General features: G+C 38.7%; 1 protein-coding gene across 1 annotated transcript in view; it reads right to left on the bottom strand.

Moving 5' to 3' along the window:
• Nucleotides 1-20,722, bottom strand: part of LOC115573321 (dynein heavy chain 8, axonemal) — a 45,033-nt gene that overhangs the window by 14,164 nt on the left and 10,147 nt on the right. Inside the window, exons 12-47 of the mRNA XM_030404053.1 lie at nt 13,424-13,570; nt 13,140-13,337; nt 12,934-13,010; nt 12,707-12,806; nt 12,466-12,585; nt 12,246-12,381; nt 11,910-12,097; nt 11,744-11,824; nt 11,304-11,420; nt 9,928-10,047; nt 9,330-9,468; nt 9,114-9,196; nt 8,921-9,027; nt 8,759-8,849; nt 8,534-8,657; nt 8,077-8,249; nt 7,855-7,981; nt 6,512-6,747; nt 5,793-5,897; nt 5,596-5,709; nt 5,435-5,497; nt 4,776-4,876; nt 4,503-4,640; nt 4,033-4,273; nt 3,720-3,919; nt 3,336-3,489; nt 3,085-3,248; nt 2,605-2,707; nt 2,081-2,185; nt 1,688-1,852; nt 1,244-1,468; nt 968-1,140; nt 673-851; nt 407-594; nt 229-315; nt 33-140 (exon numbers count right to left, since the gene is read on the bottom strand). Of these exons, the coding sequence (XP_030259913.1) occupies nt 33-140; nt 229-315; nt 407-594; nt 673-851; nt 968-1,140; nt 1,244-1,468; nt 1,688-1,852; nt 2,081-2,185; nt 2,605-2,707; nt 3,085-3,248; nt 3,336-3,489; nt 3,720-3,919; nt 4,033-4,273; nt 4,503-4,640; nt 4,776-4,876; nt 5,435-5,497; nt 5,596-5,709; nt 5,793-5,897; nt 6,512-6,747; nt 7,855-7,981; nt 8,077-8,249; nt 8,534-8,657; nt 8,759-8,849; nt 8,921-9,027; nt 9,114-9,196; nt 9,330-9,468; nt 9,928-10,047; nt 11,304-11,420; nt 11,744-11,824; nt 11,910-12,097; nt 12,246-12,381; nt 12,466-12,585; nt 12,707-12,806; nt 12,934-13,010; nt 13,140-13,337; nt 13,424-13,570 (4,977 nt within the window). The remainder of the gene's footprint in view (nt 1-32; nt 141-228; nt 316-406; nt 595-672; nt 852-967; nt 1,141-1,243; nt 1,469-1,687; nt 1,853-2,080; nt 2,186-2,604; nt 2,708-3,084; nt 3,249-3,335; nt 3,490-3,719; nt 3,920-4,032; nt 4,274-4,502; nt 4,641-4,775; nt 4,877-5,434; nt 5,498-5,595; nt 5,710-5,792; nt 5,898-6,511; nt 6,748-7,854; nt 7,982-8,076; nt 8,250-8,533; nt 8,658-8,758; nt 8,850-8,920; nt 9,028-9,113; nt 9,197-9,329; nt 9,469-9,927; nt 10,048-11,303; nt 11,421-11,743; nt 11,825-11,909; nt 12,098-12,245; nt 12,382-12,465; nt 12,586-12,706; nt 12,807-12,933; nt 13,011-13,139; nt 13,338-13,423; nt 13,571-20,722) is intronic.

Below are 20,722 nucleotides of genomic sequence, written 5' to 3'. Positions count from 1 at the left end.
CACTCACACAGTACCTGTCAGAAGATTCTCACCTGTTTTGTAAGTTGTTCTTCACACAATTTATAAAGCACAAAGAATTTCTGGGCTAAGATGACATTCTCATTGAATCCACAACTGGCTAGCTTTACTCTCATGATGATCTGCCAAAGACAACAATGAAGAAGTTAGATCTCTAAAGACTAGAACAAAAGAAAAATGTACTCTCCAGAAAAAGTAGCCTTGACCCACCTGCCGGTCTGGTACCATCATCGACACTGTCCTGAATTGCACTTTTAAGTTTTCAGGAAGTTCCTGGCGACCAGCATATCCAGGATTCTAGACATGGGAGGACAAGACATAAACCAGTGTTTAATTCATATTTCTACCTAATTTTCTTGTAAGATTTCTGTACATTTGTGTATCCTACCATTGTGATAAACAGGCCGAACTCTGGATTCAGATCCACACAGTCTCCATCGGTAAAGATGAAAGTGCTTTTGTGTTTCTTGCGTGCCATCAGAACAATGTAGATCTGCTGAGCAGCAACAGAAAGCACTGGCAGATCGATTCTGTTGAACTCATCAAAGCAGCCCCAAGACCCAGACTGTGCAAGGCCTGATAAAAGAATACATCATGAGATAACTGAAGTAATACATCACACTGTTGTATGTGTTGTTTCATTGCCTGGGATACCTTTGTATATCCTGCCAAGTCCTCTGAAATCCATTTGGTCTGAGCAGTTGAACACCACCACATACTTGCCGAGGCAGCGACCCATGTCTTTAGTGGTTTCAGTCTTCCCAGTGCCGGCTGGCCCTGCAGGAGCTCCTCCCATACTCATGCCCAGAGCCTGGGACAGTGTGATATAACACCTGATAAAAGAAGATAGAAGATAAAAAGCAGGTTTCCAATTCAATTTATGGATTACACACTGTGTAAAAAGTAACTTAAATTATCAAGTAACAAAATGAAATTCTTCTTCACTTGCCTGTCGGTCAGAGGGGTGATTACCAGGCGGTCGGTACAGCCCAGGAACTCATTTTGATAAATGAAGTCCACATTCGTAATTGACACAATGACGTAATCCTGGTCTTCCTTGAAGTAAAATCTGCTCTGCTTCAGCCATTCAAAGTCACTGACAGATTTTATACGCTTTTTTACCTGAGGAGAAAGTATGAAGTCAATCTGAATGTCTTGCATAGAAACAATAACAGCCAGTCAACAATATTAAGGGAACAATGACAGGATTTTCAAAAAAACCTACTAGGTCAATAAATATATCACTCTGGTGCACGTGGATTGTGACGAGCGTCTCATATTTCACTCTGTCAAATTTGCTCAGGTCTTGGGTAGTTTGTTTAATGAGCGTGGTGAGTATATTCAGAAATTTCTTTCTGGTAAAAGGCATAATCTCCCTGTCATCTTCAGCATTTTGCAGTGCCTCTTCTGCATCTCTTGTCCAAAGCATTTGGATTCCTAGCAACCCAACCTGAAAAAGTAAGAACAAAACAATGAATGAAAAGATGTATTTCTAAAATCATCTAAATGTGACCTGAAAGTATGACCTCATATAATTAAATATTAGTTGTGATGTTAGTAGCCTGTTGCTGACCTGATATCTCATAGAAAGGTATTAGGATACCACTAACCATGACAACAATCTATTTGTTAAACATTTTTACCGACAGCCACATGACTGTCTTTTGACCTGTGCCTGGAACTTGTTGAGGAAAGAGAGAAGATCGAAGTCTTCTTCATCGCTGATCTCTATATCTGATGCTTTAATAACAGAGTGCAATGAGGCCTGCTGTTGTAACAGCAACTCCCTGAGCCAGAGCTCCACTGGTCCCTGTGCCATGACAGGACTGTTCAGCTGAAACCACAAACACACATTTACCATATCATACTATACTTCTGTTCAATGTAGAAAAACAACTTAGTACATTTACTCAAGTCATTTTGAGATTGTTTCCACAAACAGCTGCGACAAAGTCCATTACATTAAGAGCAACAAATGCAATTCCATATTATATTCTGAATTTACAATTGCACTTAAATTACATTTGAATTACAATCTGTGAATGCAGTCAACATTACATACCGGTAGTTCCTCTCCCTCTTGTGAAATAACGGCCAAAATCTTGTCATAGTCAGTTGCATGAAACTCTGCTTCATTAACATTGTCAAATACTCCAAGAAGATGGGACTGAAAAAATTAATGGTGACTAAAATTAGTTTTACCAAACACGTTCAAGAAATCAACATGTTTCTATAACAGAGTATATCTTTTGCATTACATCAGCAGAAATTGTGTCACAACAATCTAGTGCCAGATGTTTTTCATCTAAAAAGTGCAGCAGTTTATAGGAAAACACAATTTCCTCTCTCACAATGTTAAGTGATCCTCTTAGTATATGTACCTGGGTTACATCCTAGTCTCCTCCTTGACCTTGACCGTACTAAATTTCATTGAAATATTTTGGTAAGGGTTTGATACATCTAATACGACCCAGACAGAAATATGGGACCAAAAACACCAGCTTCTTGGCAGAGGTACTATGATTCCTTTTTACACTAAACATTTAAAAAAATAATAATAATTCTATTGACAGTTAAGGTTCTAACCTGAATTGTGTGAGAATCACTGGCTTGTCCGAGAATTTCCAGGAGGGATGGATCAGACACGAAGAAGAACCGGGGAAACAGGAGCCTCTTTTTCTCAAGGTACCTGTTGAGTAAGATCACATAGGCTTCACTATACACACTGTCTCCATCAATTGCAGCGGTATAGCTATGGCCTTTGTCATTGAGGAATATCTTTAAGAATTTACAAGAAGTGAGGAGTGACCAAAATTAAATAGAAAATAACTTAATAGTAAATAGATTTGATCACAGTGCTTGAATGGAAAATATACTCTCATACATAAGTGTTTTGGTTTGGAAAGAAATTGGTTGAAAAATAAGAAGAGGTCAGGAAATCAAAATATAGTTATAAAATGCACAAAGTAGAACTACCTAGATGAGTACTCAGACTAACACTTGTAGTCCCACAAATGATTCAAACAAAATGTATATAACTTCAAAAATGTGTTGACAAAGCTTTACCCTGCAAGAGATTTTTGACAGAACTCCAGTTGCTTCTGAAGATCTGGTAGAACCTGTCCCAGAATTGGATCACCCACACAGCACTCTACCACATTTGGAAATTTTTGGGCGTGCTGCATGACAGTAATCCAGGACTTGTCGATGTTTTGAAATCGCTTTGCTTCCTACATTGGGAAATATTAAGTGTTTTTGTTTTTGCTAAGAAAGAGCTTGTTATTTTCAGAACATAAAGATAAAGGCATTGACTATACCTGTGGCAGGTCTTTAGCGATGTCACCCCCAACAAACACAGCCTCCAAATAAATCCAAAGGTTTTGCACAATAACCCACTGTTCAATGACATCAGATGATGTTGAAAGTTTGGAGACCCAATCCTGGATCTCTGCTTTGTAGTAAGCGCTGTATCTGTCAAAGGCAAAGACAGCACAAGACATCGTGTGAGCATAGTCATAAAGGATATCTTAAATGGCACCAAATTATCTGCATAAATACTTTTTTTCTCTCTTTGAATCATCAGTCAGAGTCAAATCAGTCTAGTTGTAGTATATCTCTTACTGGTGTTTATTATTAATTTTGGTCAATGTTTTGAAATTTAATTTGTTAATAATTAGAAGCCACTGTTTGCTCTATTGTACCTGTTGCTCAGCAGTGATCCCAGCACCATCAAACTGTCCTCCAGGATGGTGAGGATCTCTGCTGTTTCTGCCCCTTTTAGCATCAGTTCACCTCTATTCTTGAATGTCATCAAGGTCAGGATCTGGCCAGCCCACACTTCTTTCACTTGAGACAACTTGGCCTCAATATCCTTCTCCTTTACAGCCGATATGCAGATGTCCTACAGTACAAATGCAACAAAAGAAGCCAAGCTCCGAATGGTGGACAAAGATACAAATTTGTAGCGAGAAATTAGGGGAGTTTTTATCCACAGCATCAAAACTGCTAACAAACCTCAATTTCGTCCTTGTGTTTCAGCAGAGGTGCTTCCATGATGTCCTGCAGTGCGAAGGTACTAGACTCCACCTCAAACGGGTGCCCAGTCAGGTCTGTGATGTGGTCCCAGTGTCTCCTCGTCATAGATTTGTTTGCCATCATCTCAAGCAGAGGGCATGACTCACTAAAATCATCAATTGTCCTCTTCAGGTCTAGAAAGGCTTGCCAGTCCTTCATTGCTTTGGGTAGCTTCCGGCATCTAAAAATAGGGATCATCACTGATGAACAACAATAGCTTACATTTTTACTACTTACATTTAACTACTTTATTATAGATATGATTTTATTAGGATTGGGCAAGACGGTTGTTCAAGGAAGTTTCTCTATTGACACATGCCTACTTAAAAGCCAGGTTGTACTGAATCATACAAAGAAAAAATATGATAACAACAAATAATTGTTTGTGACAGTAACGTGGGGAAAATTACCTGTTTTGAAATTCCAAAAGTTCTGCATTGATCTTCTCAATATCCACATCTGTCCACAGAATGCCATAGTACCCACTAATCTTACTCATCACAGCATCATACAGGCCATAGAGTTTCCGCAGCAAGTCAAGCTCTTTTCTGAGGTAATGATGAAAAAATGATCTGGTCTATTAGTTGGAACACAATATAAAATACCATAAACATCAACCCAATAACTAAGTATTAATAAAAAACTATGTTGTTCTGGTAACCGTTAGAAGAGTGGTAACACACTTTTTCTGCTGAAGACAGTCATACTCTGTGACTGGCAAGCCAAGAAGCTGCTCCCCAGAGGTATATGTGTTGAAATATCTCCACAGTTCTTCAAATTTAGCCTGGGTAAAAAAAAATAATATATACATATATTAAATATGAAAGAGAAAAACAAGATGTTGATATATATATATATATATATATATATATATATATATATATATATATATACGTATATATATATATATACATATATATATATATATATGTATGTGTACAAAAAATGTGTTTGGGTATGGATGAATGGTTGTGTTAAAACAAATAAAATAAAAACAAATAAAAACAAATTTACATTTATTTTATTCACATTCTCATTTATCACTGCTAATACATTTGCATAAAACTACTTGACGGTACTTTGGGGTACCATAGGTAGTTAGTTAACACAGTAAGGAAGGAAATTATTATCCACTTTTGGTACAAAGAACTCAGGATATCTGATGAAGGCCAGATTGGGTAGTTGTTTCCCCTTAGTTTTTACAATTTCAAAAAAACTTAACCTAGAACTGAAATGTCTTTAGTTTGCCACATACTGCATGCTGTATTATGACATTTGTACCTATTTTCATGCATCCAACATTGAGTTTATAGAATCTTGTTAACTTAATTGGCATTGGTACCTGACAGATCTGGAGCCTGCAGCTGGCTTCTTGGGGAGAAATTCCATCGACCATGGGGCCTTCCTAAAAACAAATTTGTACAAAAGTAGATTAACACATTCATTTAAATTTGCTGCTTAAAAACACTGATGAGACTAACATAAGATTGACTGATTACTTACTGAATCATATTGTTCCATAAAAGTGTCGACATTATTCTGGAAAACGGCAACACCCTCCAGAAGGTGTTGTTTGAACTTGGGCTGCATGCGAACAAGCTCATCTTGCACTGATCCCTGGGATATTCAGGGATTAAAAACCAATATCACAGATAAATTATGGGAAAAGACAGAATCATCCATTTAATGATTATACTCACAGCTTTACACTGAAGCTTTGTGAAGAAATGCCTCAGATTGTACACCCCCTCTGCTTCTCTTCTGGTCACCTCTGCTTCATATTTAGTCAAAATTTCAAAGGCTTCCTGCACAATGAAATATAACAATGAGATGGTTATTTGACAGCCACATGAATTAAACTACAGAGCTCACACAAGATGGAAAGTGTACATATGGTTTCATATAAAAGTGAAAAATGTTCCTAAACCAAGTGTGATAATCATCAAATGTATGACTATACAAATTTCAGACAGCGTAAATGAACCATAATTTGATGGTGATGGAAAACACAATCCACCTATCATAAGATTTTACTTAGCTTCCACAATACCTAACTCCCATATTTGTTCTCATCCGCATCAGTCAGAATCACACACAAGATTTCACCAAGATTTGCAACATTATGTTAGGAAACGTAATAAAAGTTTAAATTCTGTCTGAGGATCCCATTTGGTCTGTTAACTCATTAGAATGTATCTATTTATTTCCATGAGAACACTTGGTTGTGTTGTGTTTCGGTATTTGAGGTCTTGAATCACATCTTTTACTAGAACTTCCTGGATCATATGTCACTGGTACCTGTTTAAGTTTTTTTTTCTTTTTTTTCAAAGCAATGCTATTTCTGATCTGTAAACTGTCACATATTCATTGAAGTTATGGATTACACTTGCACACTATATTTGTTATTGTTTATTCATACCTCAATGGATATCAATGTCATATCAGTTTGTACTTCAACATCCCGAAGCTTTGACAGGGCTGCCATGGCACGACGCACATCTTCCAGATTAGCCACAGGATGAGATAGTTGTGTAAAGTATTTGTTCATATGTATGCTGGTATCAATCATTTTCTTCTTGTACTCCTTCTTCAGCTGCTGGCACAACAGTTTCTGCCAGGCTTTGGTCTCAATCCTCAAGGACTTCTTCAATGGCTCTGTGAACAAGAGATACAAATTAGAGAAAATCTGCCATTCTCCCCTCTAACGCACACAGTTCTCAAACCCTTCCTTGTCATCTAAAACCATCATCAGTTCAAAAATGTAGTACAGCCTAACATGGGCCTAACACACACTGCAGTGGAGGAAAACTCTAGAGCTTAAAGCAAAACTCTCACCAAAATGCAACCTAGGCTTTTTTTGTGAATGTATATGAGTCAAACCTTCATGTTAAAGCATAATTACCACGAAAGAGGCACTTTTAAGATATACCGTAGTTTTGTTTTCGGGCAAGCTCATTTTCAATGGAGTGCTGGGGCACTCTTATGCTAGCATCAAAATCGCTATTTTTAAAACACTAAGAAGGCTCGACACAACATAAAACTTTTGCTCGTAGTATCACCAGGGTCTCTGCACATGAACACGAGCATTGAGAACATTGTTTGTGTACACAGAGTTTGCTAAAAAGAAAGTTTTTCTAACAACTCACCTTAGCAGTAGCTTGTTCCGCTCCCAGTCGTCATGACAGCCATGTCACTGCCGTCTTCTGGCAACAACTATCCACGTGATATCTTTTTCTTATATGAGGCTCCTTTTTCAACTTCAAGGTCAATATTGTTTTTCGCTAACAACAAAACAATAAATTATCAGTGCATTTACATGGAACTAAGCTTTAGGAGCGGTCCACCTTATCGATACTTCTTGGCTGCCATGACGACTGGAAGCGGAACAAGCTACTGCTAAGGTGAGTTGTTAGAAAAACTTTCTTTTTAGCAAACTCTGTGTACACAAACAATGTCCTCAATGCTCGTGTTCATGTGTAGAGACCCTGGTGATATTACGAGCCTTCTTAGTGTTTTAATAATAGCGATTGTGATGCTAGCTTAAGAGTGCCCCAGCACTCCACTGAAAATGAGCTTGCCCGAAAACGAAACTACGGTAAATCTTTAAAGTGTCTCTTTCGTCGAAATTATGCTTTTACACGAAGGTTTGGCTCATATGCATTCACAAAAAAAGCCTAGGTTGCGTTTTGACAAAAGTTTTGCTTTAAGCTACTTCCACCATTTCATTAAATTCTCATAGTTTTGTAATAATGGCTACCTTACCTGTGGACAATTCAGCAGATCCCCAAACAATAATGGGTTTGATATCATCAATTTCTTGTTCAACTGAGTCATAGTGCTGGATTTCAGATTTGATCTGGATCAAGGACGGACTGCTGTCCATGAATTCCTTTTAAAAGTGAGGATCATGATGTCATTTTTGCAGAAAAAAATAATATTTTCTATCTAAAACTCAAAACATGTTATGTGAGCAGGACGTCAAACCTTGACTTTGAGGTCCCTGGTCTCATCCCAGATAACTCTGAAATGATCGAAGTGCTTGAGAACATCAGATGCTTCTCTTCTCTGGGAGCAAATCGCTGATTTCAGAATGACGACAGCCTTTTTGATCTCCCTGTGTTCAACAACTATGTGATGGAAGTTCTTTTTTGCTCCATCTTTGAGATCATGGGCAAATAAACAAAAATAACCAGAATTTTTCCTTGACAATCTTACCACATCAAATGAAAGAGGGCTTTTTTAAGAGCAATGAAAAGCTTTGATTGCTATTGGCCATGTCAGAAGATTGATAACAACTGACTGAAAACCAAGAGAACTACAAATAAACTACCTAATCAACTTAAAATAACATCATATACTACTGGTACATACAAATATCACCTTTCAACTTCTTATCTGACTTTCAGGTTTTCTTTACATGTGAATACTGGCAAGGACTTACCTTTGTTCTTTGACCCATCATGACTGTACTCCAGCTTCCACACAACACCTTTGCTAACTCCCAACACAAGGTCAATTAGCTGATTTATGAACTGTTGGATCTCATCCACAGTGGGAATCATTACCTGATGATGACAAGTATCAGACAAACAACATGTTTTTGTGTAAGATTATTGGCAAGGAATTTTAGATTGTCCTCACTCACCAATGAATAGCAGAAACTCACCACATTGGGTATAACCAGCTCTACTTCAGATCTTATTAGCGTGACCATCTTTGACTTCTGGTTAGTGCTTGAATTCCAATTTAACGCTGTTCTGGAAGAGATCATATCAGTATTGTTAGAAATTGGCCTCTTTAACATTCCAACAAAAACAGACATACTTACTTTGTTCTAAAAATCCTCATTTTCAAGGTCTCCAGAGATAACTTGGTTGCTCTGACCAGTGCATCTAATACCCGTTCAGTGAAGTATTCATAAAGCTTCTTGAACTCCTGAAATTAAGATATTTTTTTGATGCATTAACAGATTTGTTGATATACTGTGTATGAGAGCACCGTATTTAGCATTGCAAACACACCCTTTCAAATTTGATTGCTTGATCTCTATCTGGGCCTTCGAAACAGATTCCCTCATCCTCATCAGGGGTCTTCTGGTTCCTTCCTGAAAATGTAATTCCTCCGTCATAAAACATTCAAAGGGTAAAACAAAAAAAATACCCACATATACATATATGACTTTTATTTTAGTACTTTTATATTATTTCTGCTTGTGTGAAATCAGGTCTTAAGAGCACCTGCAACAGGTTCCTGGACAGTCTTCTTGGCACCTTTTGATTCATAAATGGCACTGAAAACATTACCAAGCTCCGTCACTGCTTCTTTTACACGACCAACCTTGTAGTTCAATGACTTTGCCTGCTCCTTACACTGAGTCTAAAAAAGGAAATATATAATTTGTGAATCAGTAAACAAAGCACATTTGATCATTTATTTCTAAGCATTATATAAAACTATCATCCTCTTATAAAGGAATTACTACCGACTTTGCAATAACTGATTTTTTTTTTTTGTTGCCAATTGGGAGCTGAGACAAGTTGTTGGCCTCTATCAACTCCTGTGTTTAATAGCTGGATCTTTAGATGCTTGTTTCTACTGAAAACAGATGCCTAGTGCAATTGAAATCAATGCTGTGAGAACAGTTAGAGTAAGCCAAAACAGTATAGCTGTAGAAAGTGCTGAGGCTGAGGGGAGCTGCAGATTTGGCTGACAATCCTCTGTAGGACACATCATTACCTTCACATTATTTTTTACATTGGCATAGATAGACTGATAGTATAAAGTTATTAACTATAGCCACTTTAAGGTGTAATTAAATGGAAAAGGAGTCGACACCTTGTTACTCTCAATCAGGTGCTGCACAGAATAAACATGATCTTCTGGAAGCTCGATCAGCACAGTCTCTGAGATGTCTTTAAGGACATCATCAATGTGTATCTTACTGATATCCAGCACCTGAAAGAAAAGAAATGTGGCAAATGGAAAGATAGCTCTTGAGCAAAAGTTTTTTTAAGTCCCTGAAGGTTGACAAAGTGTTACTTGCTGGTGCAATACATGACTTTTTTTACATTGTAAAAACACAATTCATCGCTAGAGGTTATTATTAATGAATCCAAGGAAGGAATTAAATTAATTTGTAATCTTTTTCAGAATTCAGGACACTTTGGATCAGTATCCATGTGGGGTGTCAACGTTTACAATTTTTTCTACACGTGTAAACGGGGCTTCTAACCGACGTGTACACGGTTACACGTCGGAGATTTATGATCTCTTTCTATCGCAGTTGCGGTAGCACCGAAGCCAGCAGCAGTCTCTCCCTCCAAATTGTTCGGGTGTTTCCATCACAGGTGGTTTAGCATGGATCCCGTGCTGTTGTTGTAAGCCAACTTTGCCTGACATAGCCTACACTCAACTTGATTTCCACTGGCAGTTTGTTCAAAAAACACACAGTGCTCCGCTTGTTGACCGCCGCCATCGTGTCCCCCAGTCAACTTGAAGTGACGTGACGTGACGCGACACTGGCTGTGGCTGCAGGTTTTTTTTTTTTTTTTTATATCAACGTAACATTGTGCCCCATTCATCTATGCGGATAACTGCACTATTGGGAACATTTAAGTGTATAGTTAGTTAATGTTATTATCTGAAGCTTTCAGGTAACATTATCTTACTTTCACTTTTAAAAATTGCGTCCGTCCAATTTTCCTTCGGGCGTCGGTATCAATTTATAGCGGTTCGGCTCTGGTACGGAATGTAATCTGTGCTACTGTCGGATAACGGGTCGGATGCGGTGACCAGTGCAGGACTCTGGTCTAAGTGACCATTTTAATCCTCTAGCCAATTATCAAGCTAAATATCCAACATGCTAGTTAACGTCAAAGACTGCGGTGGAAGACGACGGTAAAATATTTCCACTGGATTTATTTATGCCTAAATTTTTAAGGTGTGGCGGCTTTTATTTTTTGCCGTGGCGGTGCGCCACAGTCAATTACATGTAGGGGAAACCCTGAATACTATATATATTGATGAGAAATGAACGAGGAGGAGGAGGAGGAAGAAAAAAAGACGTGTAAACGGTTATTGATTTTTCTAAACGGTTATGATTTGTTATCCGTGTATCCGTTTACACGTGTAGACGTTGACACCCCTAGTATCCATACCCGAAAGGGAATGAGAGCAAGGATTTTGCTTAGTGCTTTTATGAAGTACGATACCTTCTTTACAAGATGTTTGAGCTCAAACAAAGCAGTCTCAACATTTTCGAAGAACTTATCCAGGAGGAAGGATGACCAGGTGAGCAGCACTGACCCATGGCGTAGTGCAGAGTCCACCTTGAAATGTACCCAAAACATAATAGCTGGAACTAGCAACTCTGAAACACTGATTTAAGAAATAGTAACTCTTTAAGATACAAAATCCATTAAAAAAAATGTGACAAAGCCACTTCAGCATCTATTCACTCTGCCTGGAGCAAGCTCCAAATTTGAGGGGTTTTTTTCTTGACGGAAACAGTTTAAACATTTACACTGACTTGTGCCAACTATTAATTTACATTTATGAGGACAAGAAGTTATATCTTCCTCAACATTTTGATATTTCATGAGTTGAGTAATATTGTCCACCTTTAAATGTACTGTATTAATGAACTGCTTACATTCTTTATGTTTGAAGCCATCAAGCTGGAGAAGTCTGCAGGGATGTCCTCACAAGTGGATTCATAATCCGCCAAAATGGTCTTTTAAAAAATATATACAAGTCATTCTACATTAAGTACAAGTACCCCATCCATCTTAAAAAAAAATTTTTTTTTGCTGATTTACCTGTAGTCTGAGGTGATGGGCGTATAGTTTGCTTTCGAACTTGACTAGACGCAAAGCCTGCTTTGGAACTTCCAGACCCATCTTCAACAAACACTTAGCCTCACGAATTACCTCAGTTACTTTGGGATCAAAGTTGACAAACAATTTTCCAGTTGCTGGGTGACGAACCAGCAGTGTAATATTCAAGACTGTGATGGGGCATATAAGGGAGAAAATATTTGAAATTGGTATTAACAGAATTCCATGATGTAACCTGACAAACGGCACTGTGTGCTATTTAGATATCATGAGTATCAGTTTAGTAACAAGTCATTTCAAAAGAGCCAGAAAACCAACCATTATCCAGTTTTGACACGTCATCCATCCACACTCTGTGGTAAACAAGTTCAGACTCTACTAATGCAGCTGCAGTTTGATTGTAAATTTTAACCACATCTTTTCCCTTAGGTCTGCACAGGATGTCCGAGTTGTTCTGTCAATGACAACAGATACGTTCAATGTTAAAATATGTCAGTGCAGGTGCAAGTTTAAGTTTGATGGCTAAATATAGGCATACTTTGATGTACGATATGGGTTCCTCTATCTTTTTGTAAAGGTGTCTGACCCAACTAATCCTTCCAGCTACAGGAGGCATGTTTCGAGCTAATGGGGGGTCTTCTCTTTGCTTTTCATAGAGCTGCAAAGAAAATTAACACAAGTAGATCTGTTCATTGAATCAAAAACTTCCATATTTGTCAATAAATTTGATGATAAATGCACACATTCTCAGTATCTACTCTAGCATGAAGATGGGATACCTTTTTCACAAACTCTAGTTCTGAGGCATAATGCTGAAGAATAAGACCCAAGACGTTGGAAGTTTCTTTCTTGAGCCAGGGAAAGTTGAGCCTCTGAAAACTACGGATAAAGTAATGTATGAGACATGTGTTAAACTTTTCTGTTTGTAATTCCAAATTATGCAAAATTAAAATAATAAAGTTATGGGAAATATTTAGCTTTTACTATAATACTATTTTTTACTGACCTATGTATGAGGCGTAAAGATTGCTGAGATGAGTAGATCTTTGAGAAGCATGAACTCATAAATGCCTGCAGCTGTTTCTGCAGATAAGGATAGTCAACATTTTATTATGACCATCAACATTGGAAGCAATATTGAACACATAAGAGAAAGGGAAACAACAGTGGCTATGTAAACTGAAGACTGTCAACACAAAAAATTATACATACCTCAATTTGACTGATTTGACCCATGAACTGAACAAAATCTGTTTGGAATTCGGTTGTTCTTGGAGCCAACATATCATACTGCTTCCTTTTCAGACTCATGCATGCCGTTTGGAATTGTCTGACCAGCATCTCAGTGCCCTCAATGTTTGATTTTTCAAGAGATTCAAACTTTTTAAACACTGCGATTATTTGTGTGATCTAAAAGAGAACATGCTTATTGTTACTTGGAAAAGCCTCATTGTAACAGTGGGATTTAAATTTAAGAAAGTTAGTATAGGCCGCACCTTTTCAACTTGCTTGCAGAAGCCTTCAAACTTACAAAAAATCTGCATCTCTGAAACTTCAAAGGGCCTCTTTCTAGGGCTTTCCATTGTTTGTGACTTTGTTTTCTGGAAGCAAGATTGATACTCCTGATACAAGCTGATACAGTCCTGCCAGTGATAAAACATGAGGGAAAAGAGTTACACGCTAATGTCAACATGTGTTATAACTAGAAACATTTGCATTTCCTACGAAAATACAGTGTGAATGCTGAAGACTGAAGCGAAATCTGCTGAACGTGCTGCCGAAAATGCATAAAACTATAGGCTGAATGGTCGGGATTTTGCAGAAAAAGCAGAATTTTCCAACAGCTGCTGAGGCAGAAAGGCTTGAAAGCAATAGGTTTAATGGGCTAACAAAGTTGAACATTTTGATAGCTGAACAGTTTCTCTAGCTGAACATGAAGTTGTATTCTTGAAGGAGTTGAAAAGGCAGAAACATGAATATCTAAAAAGACTAAAAAGCTGTAGAGTAACAGGGCTGAAAGAGCTTAAAAAGGTGAAAGAAGGCAAAAAAGGTGAAAAGTTGAAGGCTGACGAGGACCGAAAAAGTTTAAAAAGGTGAAAAAGGATGAAAAGCTGTAGAGTAAAAGGGCTGGAAGAGGTTAAAAAGGTGAAAAAAGGATGTAAATGTAAAAAAGTTTAAAGGTGAAAGAGCTCAAATATGTGAGAAAAGGATGAAAATGTAAAAAGATGTAGAGTAAGAGGGTTGGAAGAGGTTAAAAAGGTGAAAAGAATATGAAAATCTGTGGATTAAGAGGGCCAGAAGAGGTTAAAAAGGTGAATAAAGGATGAAAAGCAGTAGAGTAAGAGTGCTGGAAGAGGTTAAAAAGGTGAAAACATATGAAAAGCTGTAGAGTAAGAGGGCTGGAAGAGGTTAAAAAGGTGAAAAAAGAATGAAAAGCTGTAGAGTAAGAGGGCTGGAAGAGGTTAAAAAGGTGAAAAAAGGATGAAAAGGTAAAAAGATGTAGATTAAGAGGGCTGGAAGAGGTTAAAATGGTGATAACATATGAAAAGCTGTAGAGTAAGAGGGCTTGAAGAGGTTAAAAAGGTGAAAAAAGGATGAAAAGGTGAAAAGGTTTAAGGGTGTAAGAGCTCAAATAGGTGAGAAAAGGATGAACAGGTAAAAAGATGCAGAGTAAGAGGGTTGGAAGAGGTTAAAAAGGTGACAAGAATATTAAAATATGTAGATTAAGAGGGCTGGAAGAGGTTAAAAAGGTGAAAGAAGGATGAAAAGGTGAAAAAGTTCAAGGGTGTAAGAGCTCAAATAGGTGAGAAAAGGATGAACAGGTAAAGAGATGTAGAGTAAGAGGGTTGGAAAAGGTTAAAAAGGTGAAAAGAATATGAAAATATGTAGAGTAAGAGGGCTGGAAGAGGTTAAAATGGTGATAACATATGAAAAGCTGTAGAGTAAGAGGGCTGGAAGAGGTTAAAAAGGTGAAAAAAGGATGAAAAGGTAAAGAAGTTTAAGGGTGCATGAGCTCAAATAGGTGAGAAAAGGATGAAAAGGTAAAAAGATGTAGAGTAAGAGGGTTGGAAGATGTTAAAAAGTTGAAAAGAATATGAAAGGCTGTGGAGTAAGAGGGCGGAATGAGCTTAAAAAGGTGAAAAAAAGACTGAAAAGGCCAAAAAGTTGAAGAGTAAGAGGGCATAAAGAGGTTAAAAAGGTGAAAAAAGGCTGACAGGTGAGAAGTTAAAGGCAGAAAGAGCTTCAAATGGCTGCAGACATGCTGCAGCAGGAGCAGAAACACAGACAAAAGTGTCCCCATAAGGAATGAATGGGAGAATGCCTGCCAAACTCCTGCGATTCTTGAGAAAACTGTAATAGTTATCGGCAAAACATGCTATATGTTGAGTAACAGGAGACATTGCTGAACGCACCCATGTTATTTTTATTTCTGTAGAGTGCATAATGAGGGCACAGGAGCGAGAGACAAAACATGTACCGTCTGCGATCCTCCAGAAATTTTGGCTCAAAATTAACATTGCCGCTTACAGGGAACATTCAGGTGTGCTTGTCGTTCTCGGGCTTCTAAATCCAGAACCGTAAGTCCTACAGCTGAAATGAGAACATCAGCTGAAACCCAACACGATTTCCTACATTTATATGCCTATATTGTCTATGTCAAGTACAAGATGTGGGATCCAAATCAAGCTGAAGCAAAAAAAAATCCCGTTTTCGGAGCTGCTCCTCACTCTGGGGTGCGGCAGTTGATGATGTCACGCACTCTAGCTCACGCAATACACACCCATTATAAACTCAGAAAACGGGCTTAAAATCCTTAAAACTAAAACTGCGACCATTTCAAAACCGTACAAGATTTTTAAAAACTGAATACAAGGTCAATAGTTCAAGGTTTTGTGATTCATTTAAAGTTTGAATGGTGTCTCTCGCTCAACGTATGAGGAACAAGAAGAGGCTGAAAGTCGATGAGTTTTGAAGAGGATTTGAAGCTTTTCCCATCTGCTGCAATGTTAATTTTTTTTTTAAATAGCTGAATTGCTGAAAAAGTTGAAAAGTTGAAAAGCTGAAAAGTAGAAGGCTGACAGAGCTTAAAAAGCTGAACATTTTAATAGTTGAATGGTTTAAATAGCTGAAGGTATGCTGAAGTTATAGAAGGATGAAATTTGAAAAAATCCCCATAAGGATGAATGGGAAAAATTTTGCATTAAAAGCTTAATATTTCCAAAAGTATAATAGTAAGAAAAGCCAAAAGTAATAGCGGTCAATTCCTTAAAAAGCTGAACATTTTGATATTTGAATGGTTTCAATCGGACAAAGTTTGAAGGAGTTGAAAAGGTCCAAAAAACGTACAGAAGAAGAATAATAACTAGACAATTCCCCGCCGGGAAATCGCGAGAGTGGGCTGTGCGCTTTGCCCCGTGACGAAAAAGCAAACATGGCATCAGCAAAGTTTCCTCACCATCAAGCGGGAAAGGCCTTAAGGAACACACACATTAAGTTTTGTGGTCCTAGTTTCAGAAATGTGGTAATAGGAGCGAGTTAAAAAAGGCCGCAGTTTTGCAAATCCTCTTCCCGATTTACATTGGAGTGAATGGAGCAGTTGAGAGCTACTCTTGTCGGTTAGAGGCAGATCAATCCAAAACCATAAATCCTACCGATAAAGTAGACACATTGGGAGAAAGAAGACACGTGTGGCTAAAACTCTGGAAAATATCACTGTTTTGAGCCTAATTTGTGGCCAGGATCCTCACGGAAAGAGAAAATTTCGGAGCAAATTTTTGGATCCCTCTCACTCTGTCAGTTGGCCCTCTCAACTCTGCTGCACGAACATTCCGCCATACACATACGCAGATTTGCGACTGTTTTGACCTCGCCCCATTCATTCCTTATGGGAAATTTATCGCAGTTTTTCGTGACTTACGTCGCGTAAAATAAATATTTCGTAAAGCTGAATAATAGCAACCCGAGTACGATCGAGCCGCACATTGAATGAGCGAAAAAAATAATCATTAAATGTAGTTTAAATGTTGGGAAATATACTGTGTGTGTGCGTTTGTGGGCATGTGAGTGCACGCTTAAGCATTGCTGTGTGTGCGTGTGTGTGTGTGTGTGTGTGTGTGTGTGTGTACATGTCTCTCTGTCTGTCTGTCTGTCTCATGTGTGTCTCCTGTCTGTCTGTCTGTCTGTCTGTCCGATGTGTGTCTCCTGTCTGTCTGTCTGTCTGTCTGATGTATGTCTCCTGTCTGTCTGTCTGTCTGTCTGTCTGTCACTCTCTCTCTTTGCCCAGCTGATTTCGGTTGCTAGGTGACAGTTGGCAGGGGCCGTAGCAACGGACTGTGACGGAGTCAGTTGGCCCTCTCCACTCTGCTGCACGAACATTCCCCCATACACAATCATTGAAAACCCAGAATTTCTCCAAAATCACTCACCATCGTTCAAGGATCACAGGTCAAAAACTACACATCATAGGAAAAAAGTTCAAATACAATAAAAATACTCAAGACCTGTGCCTACATTTTAAAGCTGGAATGGTGTTTCTAGCTGAATGTATGCCAGAGCAGGAGATGTTTGAAAAACATCGCAGACTTGCAAGTTTTTTGACCTCATCCCATTCATTCCTTATGGGAAGTGTCTCGCAGCTGTTCGCGTCTTACGACGCGAAAGATTAATATTCTAGAGAACTGAATTATAGCATACAGAGTCCGATCAAGCCGCACATTGAATGAGTGAAAAAATGATCGTTTAATGTCGTTTAAATGCTGGGAAATATACTGTGTGTGTGCGTCTGTGTGCATGTGAGAGCACGCTTAAGCAGCTCTGTGTGTGTGTCTGCATGTCGCTCTGTCTGTCTGTCCGTCTGTCTGTCTGATGTGTGTCTCCTGTCTGTCTTTCTGTCTGTCTGATGTGTCTCCTGTGTGTCTGTCTGTCTGTCTGTCTGTCTGATGTGTGTCTAGTGTCTGTCTGTCTGTCACTCTCTCTCTTGGCCCAGCTGTTTTTGGTTGCTAGGTGACCGTTGGCAAGGGCCGTAGCAACGGCCTGTGAGGGAGCTGATTTGAGAGCAATTTCTGCCTCACATCTAGGACGTCAAACTAGTGCTATTTGGTCAAAATCTTACATGATATCAACAATTTTTTTTCACGATCGAGCCAGAAAGGCCTTAAAGAACACACTCATTAAGTTTTGTGGTCCTAGCTTCAGAAATGTGGAAATGGCAGCGAGTTAAAAAAGCGTGCAGTTTTGGAAATCCTTCTCCCGATTTACATTGGAGTAAATGGAGCATTTCAGAGCTACTCTTGTCGGTTAGCGGTCGATAATTCAAAAACCGTAAATCCTACCGATAAAGTGGACACATTGGGAGAAAGAAGACAAGTGTGGCTACAACTCTGGAAAGTATCACTGTTTTTGAGCCTAATTTGTGGCCAGGATCGTCACGGAAAGAGAAAATCTCGGAGCGAATTTTTGAATCTCTCTCACTCTGTCAGTTGGTCCTCTCCACTGGCTGCACGAACATTCCGCCATACACACTCATTGAAAACCCTGAATTTCTCCAAATCACTCACCGCCATTCAAGGGTCCACAGTTCAAAAAACTACACATCGTAGGAAAAAGTTCAAATACAACAAAAATACTCAGGACTTGTGCCTACATTTTAAAGCTGGATGGTGTTTCCACGTGAATGTATGCCCGAGCGGAGATGTTTGAAAAACATCGCAGATTTGCAAGTTTTTTGACCTCGGTCCCATTCATTCCTTATGAGGAAATTTGTCGCAGTTTTCGCGACTTACGTCGCGAAAAATTCGTATATTCTGGATGAAAAATAATAGCAGACCCGAGTCCGCCCGAGCCGCACGTTTTGATATATAATTTTTTGTTTGTAATTGATGCGCTCAACGGTGCGGGCGTGAAAACTGCCAAAATCGGAAGAGGAATGAATAATAACTAGAAAAATTGTTGCATTTCCTTTCCTACGAAAATAACAGTGTGAAAAGATTATAGGATGAAAGAGCTTAAAATAGGTGAAAAATGAATGAAATAGGGATGATAGGTTGTAGGGTAAGAGGGGCTGGAAGAGTTAACGGTCAAGAAAAGCCTAAAAGGATGACAAGCAGTAGAGGTAAGAGGGCTGGAAAAAGTTAAAGATGTGAAACATGTGAAAAGTTGTAGAGTATGAGGGCTGGACGAGGTTAAAAAGGTGAAAAAATATACAAGTTATTAAGAGGGATGGAACAGGTTACAAAAAGGTTGAAAAAGGCTAAAGGTGAAAAGTAGGCTGAACAGCTCAAAAGGTGAGAAAATGATGAAACCTGTTCAGTAAGAGGGCTGGAAGAGGTTTAAATGGTGAAAAAATATGAAAAGTTGTAGAGTAAGAAGGGATGGAAGAGGTTATGAAGGTGAAAAAATATGAAAGTTGTAAGTAAGAAGGTCTGGAAGAGGTTAAAAGGTGAAAATATGTGAAAGCTGTAGAGAAAGAGGGCTGGAAGAGGTTAAAATGTTGAAAAAAAAGACCAAAAAGGATGACAAGCAGTAGAGTAAGAGGGCTGGAGGAGGTTAAATAGGTTAACAAACATATGAAAAGCTGTAGAGTAAGAGGGCTGGAAGAGGTTAAAGAGTTGAAAAAAGACCAAAAAGGATGACAAGTAGTAGAGTAAGAGGGCTGGAAGAGGTTATTAAGGTGAAAAAATATGAAAAGCTGTGGAGAAAGAGGGCTGGAAGAGTTAATAATGGTGAAAAGGGGCTAAAAAGGATGACAAGCAGTAGAGTAAGAGGGCTGGAGGAGGTTAAAAAGGTGAAAACATGTGAAAAGTTGTAGAGTAAGAAGGGATGGAAGAGGTTAAAAAGGTGAAAACGTGAAAAGCTGTAAAGAAAGAGGGCTGGAAGAGGTTAAAATGGTGAAAACATATGAACAGCTGTAGAGTAAGAGGGCTTGAACAGGTTAAAAAGGTGAAAAAATATGAACAGTTGTAGATCAAGTGGGCTGGAAGAGGTTAAAAAGGTGAAAAAAGGATGAAAATGTATAAAAGTCAAAGGGCGAAAGAGCTCAAATAGGTGAACAAAGGATGAAAAGGTAAAAAGATGTAGAGCAAGACTGCTGGAAGAGCTCAAAATGGCCGCACATACGCTGGAAAAGGAGCAACCATGGAGCAAGCCAACAAGATTTTCTAGATTTCTATGTATATATTGCCTATGTCAAGTGAAAGATGTGGAATCCATATCCAGCTGAAGAGAATTCTTTCTCCAGATTTTCCAGCTGCTCTACACTGTAGCAATGATGTCACACACTCTGGCTCCCGCACTAAACACGCATTCTTCAGATACACACGTGGAGAAGTACAGAGAGTAAGATCAAAGTGTCCCCATAAGAAATGACTGGGAGAACCTCTCCCAAACTCCTACGATTTCTGAAAAAACTGTAATGGTAATTGCCGAAATTTGTGTATGTTGAGTGACAGGAGACCTTGCTGAACACGTTGATGTTATTTTCATTTCAGTCGAGTGAGAAATGAGGGCACATCAGCGAGAGACAAATCAGGTACCGTCTGCTCTCGGCCAGAAATCTGGGCTCAAAATTAACATTGCGGCTTATGGACCAAGGTTTTGGGTTCGTGTCGCTCCCGGGCTTCTAAATCCAAAACTGTATGTCCCACATCTGAAATGAGGCAACCAGCTGACACCCAACAAGTTTTCCTACATTTCTATCCATATATTGTGTATGTCAGGTAAAAGGTGTGGGATCAAAATCAAGCTGAAGACAGTTTTGGCTCCCATTCTTCGAAAGGCTCCCCACTCTGGCGATGATG

The sequence above is a fragment of the Sparus aurata genome, chromosome 21 (assembly GCF_900880675.1).
Source record: "Sparus aurata chromosome 21, fSpaAur1.1, whole genome shotgun sequence".
Lineage (NCBI taxonomy): Eukaryota > Metazoa > Chordata > Actinopteri > Spariformes > Sparidae > Sparus > Sparus aurata.
The sequence above is the reverse complement of the archived record's forward strand: the minus strand, read 5'-3'. Positions and strand labels throughout refer to the sequence as shown.